The 10494-nt window shown below is 40.0% G+C and overlaps 1 protein-coding gene across 1 annotated transcript; it reads right to left on the bottom strand.

The window, feature by feature from the left end:
* Positions 1-2779: 2779 nt before the first annotated feature.
* smim36 (small integral membrane protein 36) lies at positions 2780-10058 on the bottom strand. Its single transcript, XM_087177290.1, has 2 exons — positions 9315-10058; positions 2780-3584 (listed from the first exon to the last, which is right to left on the bottom strand). Exon 1 carries the CDS (start codon positions 9810-9812, stop codon positions 9459-9461), a length of 354 nt encoding a protein of 117 aa, XP_087033416.1. The 5' UTR covers positions 9813-10058; the 3' UTR covers positions 2780-3584; positions 9315-9458.
* Between the last annotated feature and the right edge of the window lie 436 nt (positions 10059-10494).

The following is a 10494-nucleotide window of genomic DNA, read 5'->3' as shown; positions in this document are numbered from 1 at the left end:
AAATGAAACACTGGCAAAGAGGAAAATATGGAGCTTAAAGAGAATTTTAAATGTGTTTTGCACCAGAGATACCTGAGCATAAAAACATCTAGACTCAGGTGGAGGTGCAATTAGATTTTGTCTTATACACTGTATATCATCACAACAATAAGGTCATATTTTACACTATCACTTTATGAACAACAGTAGTTTTATTTGTGTGGTGTTTAAAGTGGAGAAAAACGTTCAGGTCTTGGTGACTGAAAAGAAGACATGCTTTTGTAGGACTCAGACTGGTGTCAGGAGCCGTCAGTAAACTTACTGTGTTTTTGTATTTTATATTTTAAACTTCTTTAATTGTCTTAAGACAGTAAGTTGAAGGAAGACTCAGGTGCCATTACAAAGCACCTCACAGCACCGTGGTGGACGCCCTGACGTTCAGCGGTCGGAGGACGGGTTCGTTGGCGTGCTGTGGTGGTGAGCCCGCTCTCTGAGCCTCATGTCGGCATCAGGCCTGAACACAACCACATCTCAGCCTGGTGACAACCTGAGGCTTATGTAACTCCCCAACAGACAAAAAAACAGCACAACAAATACATAATACATTTGCCTAATACTCTTGGTGGTCACTGTATAATCCACAAATAGGAAATATGGAGGGAGGGTGTGGATAACTGTGCACTTCATATTATGGATGGGATGCAGCCACTGGTGTGTTGCTCAGCTGGCTGAGTGCTGTTTTTTTTATGTAAGGGGATTTGTCTCAGTGAGGGCCCCTGTGGCACGAGTCCTCTAAAGACTCAGGGCTGGATCATCTGTCACACGGTGCCAGAGCCAATAAGGGGAGGGGACAGCCTGACGTGGGAGGTGGAGAGGCTTTTTTTGGTCGTGGAGGATTTTGTTGTTCTAGGAAGGAAGAGAGATTAAGACAGTTTGCCATTTGCCTTTTTTGCCATCACATCTCTGCTGAAGTGTTTTCTCAACAGTTTTACACAAGCATCAGTGAACAGATTGAAGTCAAGTAAGAGTCAATCCCCCCAAACCCCCAACCTACAACCTCCAACATCCAACCTCCAACCACCAACCTCCAACATCCAGCCTCCAACATCCAACCCCCAACATCCAATCTCCAACCTCCAACATCCAACTTCCAACCCCCAACATCCAATCTCCAACCTCCAACATCCAACCAACCTCCAACATCCAACCTTCCACCTCCAGCTTCCAACCCCCAACATTCAACATTCAACATCCAACATCCAACCTCCAGCATTCCAAAAAACATGTGCACCAGGTGCATGTACATCAGTTACCTTCAGTTTTGACATTTAGAATCAGTCAAAGAAAAGAAATGAGCCAGTTCTGAACAGCATTGCTCTTACATTAAAAAAAATACATAAAACCTGATAGGTTACTGTTGCTTTAAGAGACACCCCCTCATTTTATCATAATACAAATCCAACATTCAGTAGAAGAATTAGCCTGTTTCAGTATCTGGTGTCAGATCACGTGATGATCACAAACTTACCTGGAAATAGGTTCAAATTAAGTATTAAAGGTGTTTTTTAAGATTAAACTACCACAACTGACACAATGTGAACCTGAGGATTTTGGGGCCCCTGAAGTACTTAAGCAGTTTCCCAGTTTCTTAGTTAGGCAATCCAGGCCTTACTCCCAGATGACAACACTGTAGATCAGTTTTTCTCAAATGCTTTCAGCCCAAGGACTTAAGCGTTAAAATAAAACTATACCTAACCCCCCAAAAAATCCCCAAAACCCACAGGGCTATTATTTCAGTATTACTGTGGTGAGCGTATTGACAACCCCTATGCTTGTACTGCTATTTATGTAGCATCAAAATTGTCATACATAAACACTGGCCAGATGTCATCAAATGCACCACGAGCTGTAGTGATGATATTACTGATAAAACTTAAGCTTCACCACCTAACCCTCCGGTCCATGATCTTATCTGTTATTTGTGTTTGATTGTTAATAGGCTGATAACTGGTGAAATTTAGCACAATCCCAGGACAGGCTAACTGTTAGCTTCATCCGCATTAACTTTCAAATGTCACGCTGATCGTTTTTGATGTTAAAAAATTTAACTTTTAACTGGTGAAGCTATGTTGCTATACGGTCGGTTACAGTGAAATCCAACAACACTGTAAAAAACAACCAATTAAAATAATAATGGTTAAATTTACATTGATTTAAGATTGAAAACAACACATATACACTAACCTACCAGGCTTTGTGGTAACTCAGTGTGAGAAACACTGCATTTGTAACATGATATTTTAACAAATGTACCTGCTTGTGGACCACTCTTTGAGAAAGGCTATGACAAAGTCAGGACGTGTATCTTAATAACTGAAATCATGACAGGAAAAACAGCAGAAGAATCTAAAAGGAGGAAGTCATATTTTCATCTTGTTCAGGGGCCCCACTGAGGGTTGAGGGGTCCTAATCAGCCTCACAAATCCCCTCTCCCTCAGACTGTCACTGGCATGAAGTTAAATGACTTCATACAGAAATTAAAAGCTCCTCTTATTGAGGATTTATTATCATCCACGTAACAATAACATTGGATCAGCTGATTTGGAGATTTTGAGTGAACAGATATGGTAAAAACACTTTTCTCTCCCTAAAGAGAAGAAATAAACTGATGTTCATATGAAAATGGCAATAAACTGAATGAAAAGGGGTTTTCACATGACGACAGTGACTGTTATTGAGCAGCAGCTTCATGGTTTAAACAGGGAACAAACATCCACAGAGGAGCAGGGATCATCAGACAGATATTTAAAAATGTCAGATACGTGATTTAACACAGCAGGAAAAGCTCAAGTGGATCTAACAATAAGCTGCTGAAAGTGACAATGAAAAACTTATTTGATTTTTTTCTGCTGAGAGGAACAGATATGGACTGAGAACAGGTGACAAACTGGAGGTCTTCAGTTGTTTTGCAGCATTTTAAAACACAGTCTGTTTATGAGCCACATCATCTACCTGTTGAGCTTCCTGTGGCAAAACCAACGACCTGTTCAGCTTTATTCAGAGTTTTAACTTGACAACTTCACTTCTAGCTTTTTAATCCAGTATTTCCTGTCACTGCAGCAGCTCATGCAGCAAGAATGAACACAGGCTGAGAGCAGAAGAAGAGCAGAGTGACAGCTCATGTAAATATTGCTTTTAAACGTTGGATTTGTCCTAAACAAATGTTTCTTAATTGCAGGCAGTTTCTGCAAAGTGATTTTTAACTGTGGAACATCGTCCTTCATTGTGTAGTTTATTCACAGTGGTGGGACTGGACCTGTCACCACCTCAGTCCCAGTTATCTCTCAGCTTCGATCGTAAAAATCCTTCACTGTAACTCTGCTGTTTCTGCAGGAGACCAGAGTCAAAGTCCAGCATCTCCAGTGTCCTAGAGGAGAACTGTCTCTTCGTGAATCCGGCCTGTTGGACATTGCTGAGTCTTCGGCATTCTGTGGCGGGATGTGGTCACGAAGACAGGCTTCGTGCTGCAGGTGGATGGAGGCTGGTAGTGGTAATTCAAGGGGGATTTTTTAGGATTTTTCTTTCCACTAGGTGTGGTCAACACCCTGGGAAAACATGGAAAAAACATGGTGATTAAGACTGCTTGAAAATAATCTCCTAAAGAAGCACAGAGTGAAATTACATTTGGTGCAAAGTTTGGCTAAAGGCCAAGGGAGAATTGACTAACTTTTGGTGTCTTTTGGTGTTTGCTATTGCTACATAGCTAATGTTAGCATCAGCAGCTGTTAATGTCTTGCCAAGAGCTTCAGCCATTATTGAATTTACAACACAACAGAATATAATACGACCTCTGAGCAGCTATTTCTTCAGGGCAGACTGGACGATAAAGTGACTCAGTATTGGAAAGTGACGAGACAGTCCGACTGTGCTGGAGCTAGCTGATTAGCATGCTAATTTCAGTAGAAGAAAAAGAAGTAAAACAAGAGTGTTTCTGTCCACCTCTGGAACAAGAATGAAGTTTGAAGCTGAACTCACAATGTGTCCTCTAGACTGGTAAGTAAATAGATGTTAATGCTAATGTGCGCTATGTAACAATAGCGAAACTTACATTTAGCTCTTTTAACTGCTGTTATTAGGTAAAGGATGAACTTTGAAACTCAAATTTTAAGCCAGAGTGCATCGGAAGACTATAAAGTATAAATTTGATCTACAGGTCCATGAAAACAGGACTCCAGCTCCTGATGAAGATCACGCTCTGGGGTACAAAGCTCCAGAAAAGCTGCCAAACCTTAAGGTTAGGTTGTTTTTGTCACTGCAGAACATTTACTCCACATTTGTTATATTATTCAAATAACACATTTATAAGATTGTGTGGCCCTTAATATCTTACTGAAACATCTCAACAACTACTGGATGGATTGTGATGAAATGTGGTTCATGTTCCCCTGAGGATGAGCTGTAACCCTGGTGAGCCTCACTTTTAATCTAGCGTCATCATCAGGCCAACATTTTAATTTGTCCAATAACTGGAAGACACCGTATGATGGCTGTTTGTTTTAATATGAGTATAATATATAATATCAGTGTGACATCATTAGCCCATTAGAAAACATATCTGTATGAGATGAATAGATGATGTGTCCTCTGTGCTGTGGTGTCTCTGTGGGAGGATTTTCCCTCCAAACAAACACCATCCACCAAATCTGTTGTTAACACCAACATCTGCTGCGCGCCACATCTGTAAACCTTTACCCTTGATCAGAGGCCATCAAAGGGTTAGTCCCACTGTCCAGCATACGTCAAAGGGATGAGTGACGAGCATGCACCCGTCCATCCATTCATTATTTTCCTGTCCAGTGAGGGTTTATGTTGTCAGCTCATTTCATCTCAGTGATGGAGGGGGTGGGGTCAGGCAGGGGATTTACAGGCTGGTTCAGAGCTTCATGCAGCAGGACGAGGAGCTTAGAGTCTTGGACCTTGGGGTCCGGAGTTTGGGGGGAGGGGAGCTACAGACTGATTGTCTGGTGCTGCTGGTGTTCTGCTCTGTCCCCTCTGCATGTTTTATATATGTGTTATTATATATGTGGTTCACAAAGTGTTTCACCAGCCTGAGCTCCAGGGATCAGGTCGCTCCATCAGTCGGCCAGTTCAAACTGATATATATTGACAGATTTTGATGGATTGCCATGAAATTTTGCACATTTTGCCTGGTCCACAGAGGATGAATCACATGGTTGAGTCCGAAATCACTCCTCCCTACTCACTATCCTGTGTGTCCTATGTAGAGGACTATAGAGTGAGCTCATCAGTAAAATGAAAAAACACTTTTGGGCACTACTCAGGTAATTTTCTCTGCACTGTTTTTCCGTCTTTCAGCATCAGTACAATGCATGATGGTATATATTGCTTGGTTAGTGACCATCAGTTGCACACAACTTTTCATGATGCATTGTGGGATATTATGAGCCCACTAGATAGGGTATAATAATTCTCACTATACGTTCAGACAGCACTACAACATGGCAAACTCACTATATAGTGGACTACAAAAGGAGTAGTGATTGATTTTGGACACAGCCAATGACTTTTCTTTAGTGCCAACAAAAGGTCAGGCCAGGTCAGTTTGCACTTGCTGTATGAAGTATCTTAACATCTACTGGATGAACTCACAAATTTTTCTACAGACAATGTCACATTCACCCGTCTCTAAATAACAGAGCAAGTGAGGGGTTTTCTGGTAACTGTCTGCAGAGGCCAACACATGCAAACACACACTCCTTGTAGATTACTTTGTTTTAACATGAACACCACATTTCTACTCTTAACCTGCAATTTATCTGCTGTAAAAGTCAATCAGATTTATTTCATGTCTTAAACTTTGGTTTATGCTGGACTTTGGTTTGTCGACCCTGATCGTGTGATCTTTGGGGACTGTTCAGGGGAACAGTGTTGGCAGATCACACTGACAAACAAGCTAAAGATTTCATGAGATACTTTTTTGAAAAAGAATAAGATGCTAATTATCATCAACATCTCTGGAAGTCTTAATCACTAGGATAATGACTTTTCTTCATTTGTTTCCATGACTATGTTGTTTATTTTCAGCTACACTTCTATATAGTTTATAGTTATAATTATATAGTTGATGTTCATATGCATATTCTATTATACTATATATTTATTATATATTTTAGTCTTTATTTATAGTAACATATGATGCCAAACATAATTTCATTGCATATTTTAATGCAATGACAATAAAGAATCTGTCTATCTATCTAATTACCTCTGAAATGTGATGTTACACGACCTGAAATGACCCACTCAGGGAGATTATTATCATTTCTACCCATTTGTAAGAGTGAAAGTTTGAGTCACTTGTTTGATTGACAGCACATCTATACCATCTGATGAGAGGGCGGGGCGTGGATGTCGGGCTGCGTGTCGACTGCTTTACCAAAATGTTACACAGAGGTTTAAAATGATTTACAAGAGAGATTCCAGCCATATTTGATTCATGATGTTTCTACTGTGAAAGTAATTATCCTCTCAGGATGGACAGAACATAAGCAGCTGTGTTGAAGTCAGCCAAAGCACACATGACATGTGGCCTGAACATTTCCATGTAGGAAACCAGAGCTGCGTGTATAGTGTGTGTCAGCACATGAAGCGGTTTGTAAAAGTCAGAACAACTGACAACAAAGAAATCCAATGATTTAAATCGGTGTGTTTAATCGCTTCATAATATATATTTTTATTTTGTAAATAACAGACCAGTCTCTCAGAATGGCTGTGGCGATTGCTGTGGGTGGTCGCCATGTACCAAACCAGCAAGTGTTTTTTTTATTTTTTTTTATTTTACACAATGTTTTTAACATGTTTTTATTTTCATTTTATGTCTTTTTCATGTAAAAATTAAAATATAGATAAAAATAATGTTTTTTATTTTGATTATTATTATTCGCCCTTTAATTAGTCACAGCCATCATCCCCCAACGTTAACTAGTTCCCCAACACAGGTAGTGTAGGAAGCAAGTATTACAACAAGCTTAAGATTGCATGTAAAAAAAAAAAGATGGAGAAAAAAGAAGTATAGTGGGATTTTGAAAAATTGTCAAATATCAACCGTCTTTTTTGCCAAATCTAGAAATGATTATTGTAAGACTCTTATTTTTGTGCTCTTATTTTTTGATCAGATATTTGCTCATTTTCAGTTTTAGGCATTTAAATGTATATGTTCATAAAACATTAAAAACCGGCACAATGCAACATCACCAGGGTCATTATCAGGGCTGCGAGATGAATCAAAATCTTTCTTTCTCGGGGTCAGAATTGAATTATTTAATGAAACAATCAACAGCATTATCAGACTTCTTTTTATTGCAACAATATCACTGTATAAAACAAGCACTGTTTAGGTTAAATCTGATCATCAAGAGTGATTCGACTAGCAACAATTTCGCTACAACAAACAAAAATTGTAAAATGAATCAGTCAATTGAAAGAAAAAAAGATTGAGTTGATTAAGTTGATTAATTGTCAAAATTATTTATGAAGATTTTTTTTCAAACATTTTATCTTATCTAAAAGTACATCTTTGGGTTTTGACTGTACCTCAGATTGTTTTTCTATTTTCTATCAGTTATGATTAATTGAGAAAATTATTAAACAATAAAAACTGATATTGACAAGTTGCACTAATGTTGTATATATAAATATTTCTCAAAGTAAAGTATCAAATCTTAATGTGAATACTGCAACTAAGGTGTCACAGGTATGATACCATGTATGTGACATCAAGATATTTCAATTATCTAAAACATCAACAGTAAACATTCAGTTTTAGGGCCAGTCCTTTAAAATCAAATAGAAAGGGTTTCTGTAGCTGCCATTTTGAATAACGTTCAACAATCAAAGAGAGAAATCTGCCCAAGAAAAAGAGCAACCAGTTCCTACACAAAAAGTCCAGAACCAGGATCAGCTACCAGCTGCAGGCCTGAAACTAATTAAATAGGTTTTGATTTGCAGTTAATCTGATGAAATAGAATGGGACCAATCAGCTGTTCAGACTGTGACAATGGCCTTGATTCTGAGAGCCATATCGGTAATAATTGATTTCCATGCATTTGCTAATGCGTGATGGATTACAGTGGGAACATACAGAGCGCTGGCACGACACTCTGTACATGTGCTGTATGTATAGGATGAACAGATGCCCTTGACACACAATGAACAGTAATATCTGAATCCACAGACATGTTCACATGCAGGGTGATTTAACAGAGGTCCTTTGTTTTAGAGAAATACTCATCGTTTGGGGTCGTATGTTAATCTGTTTTTTTTACATCACAACAAAAGATTTTGTTGTTGTTTTGAAACCTCTCAAACAAATTTTAATTCCTCACAGACACTGGAACCTGACTGATCAATACAAGTGTTGGGACTTTTTGTTGCAACCAAAACAACATTCAGACAAGTAAATTTGTCAGTTTAACCCAAAAAAGCCCCTCACTGTCCCTGTGGAGACTTCCCCTCTCTAGCCCCTTAACTATGAGCTAAACAGAACTCCAGCCTTCACCCCATAATCAAGACTTGACCCAAAGATAAACAGTTTACATTGTAGGGAACCAGCTCCTTGGTCCCCACAGTGTAGGAGTCCCCACAGTGCAGTGGAAAGCCATGTTGAGTCCCCTCAGTGTGTGTTTTCAGTTTCATTTACTTTTAAAGCATTAGTCGATTAGTTTATTAGTTGATTAACAGAGAATGAAAAGACAACAACTTCTATAAGTAATTTCTCAATTAAAAATGTAAAACTTTTTTTGTTTTATTTTATCGCATATGATTGTAATTGACAAAACTCTAATATCTTTGGGATTTTGGAGTCTTAGTTGGACTCAAATATATAAAATTCACAGTGTGAGTTTGTTGAACAATCAACAGCAGTGTGATAAACTTGCACCAGACAGGCATCGTTTAGGTTAAATCTCAGGAGAGTGATAACCAGTTCCAAAGATGAATTGATTGGTCAATCAGACAGAATAATAATCAGCAACAATTGTATGTTGATAATTGATTAATCGTTTAAGTCATTTATCAAGAAAACATTCCAAATGTTTCCCAGTTCCAGCTTGTTATTTTTGAGGATTTTGGTCCATTAGTACTTCGTGTTTTTGAAAGTTATGATGGGCAGTTTTGTTTGTATCATTATTATTGATTATCAAAATAAAAGCACAATTGTGTTGTACACATTAGGTACTGGGGGGTTCAGGGTTGGGGAGGGGTAATCTAATTCTTCTTCGCCCAAACATTTGGGGTTGACCCTCCTGGCTTCTTACCTCCTGCTGACCTCAGCAGCTCGTCAACGCCGTCAAGGGAAGTTAAAAATCAAAAATAACAGTCCAGAACTGAAAAAACTGTACAGTGATACAGCAGCACTTCATGGTTGTCAGTCAGAGCCTTCCTCTTCCTCCTCCTCTTCCTCAGACCAAAGTACTCCTCTTCTCCCTCTCCCTCTCCCTCTCTCTTTCCCGCTCCCTCTCTCCTCTGTCCCGGCTCAGGTCCGGCGTTGGCGGCTCGCCGTGGCCCGCCGTGTTGTTGGGCTCATAGCGGGACGAGGTGGGCGAGTTCTGCATGACCACCAGGCGTATGGGCGACTGGCTGGGCGGCGCCGGCGTGTTGTCAGGCGCATACTCCTTGGTGGGGTCTTTGCCCCGGCAGTCGTACAGGATGCAGGAGATGAGGAAGACCAGGAGCAGGATGACATAGCTGGCGACCAGGATAATGAGGTTCAGGGTGACGGGGTCAATCTCCAGGTAGAATTCCATGAAACCCATGGTGCCGCTTCATATCTCGCCCTGATGCACAGAGGAAAGGGATGATGGGAAAATCAGCAGAGAAAGACAGGAAATGTGAGGAAGAGAGAGAGATCTGGGAGAAGAGGCAGAGGCAGCAAAAAAGACTGTGCTGATGGACGAGGGATGGACAGCTGGCTGGAGAGAGAGAAAGAGCAAAAGGCGGCGGAGGGCGACAACAGAGAGATGAAATGAGAGGATCAGCTGAGAGAGAGAGAAAGAGAGAGAGAGATAGAGAGAGAGAGAGGGGCAGTGACAGCAGGCCGGGGTGGATGTGAAGCTTTGTGCTTTAACAGACGTTAATCCTCGCTGCTCCTCCAACCTTGAATTTCAGCAGCCAATGATTAAAGCTGCTCAGTTTTAATAACTTAAGCCTCCATTTTGATTTTGCCAACTACACATACATGTAGCAACAAAATTATATGCACCAAAATGGAGAATGTGGACGGGCTTCGACGCACACCTGTCAGCCTGCCATGAGCGTCGCTCTGGGATTTTGGGAGTCATGTAATATGTATTAAACAACTGCTTCATTATGTCACTGAGTGATTATTTTTACATTTGAAATCAAATTAGATTAAAAGCAGAGAAGGTCACAGAACATGCTGCGCTCCCACTTCAAACATGCACTTTCAAGAGTATTGCTGTTAGCATGTTAGTACAT

Source organism: Seriola lalandi, unplaced genomic scaffold (assembly GCF_002814215.2).
Source record: "Seriola lalandi dorsalis isolate HSWRI2012SDOR001 ecotype SW California unplaced genomic scaffold, Sedor1 jcf7180002054585, whole genome shotgun sequence".
NCBI lineage: Eukaryota > Metazoa > Chordata > Actinopteri > Carangiformes > Carangidae > Seriola > Seriola lalandi.
This window is presented reverse-complemented; position numbering and strand designations above follow the sequence as displayed.

What these genes read in the sequence shown, in the direction of transcription:
- smim36 (XM_087177290.1), bottom strand. Translation starts at nt 9,812, where the DNA reads ATGGGTTTCATGGAATTCTACCTGGAGATTGACCCCGTCACCCTGAAC.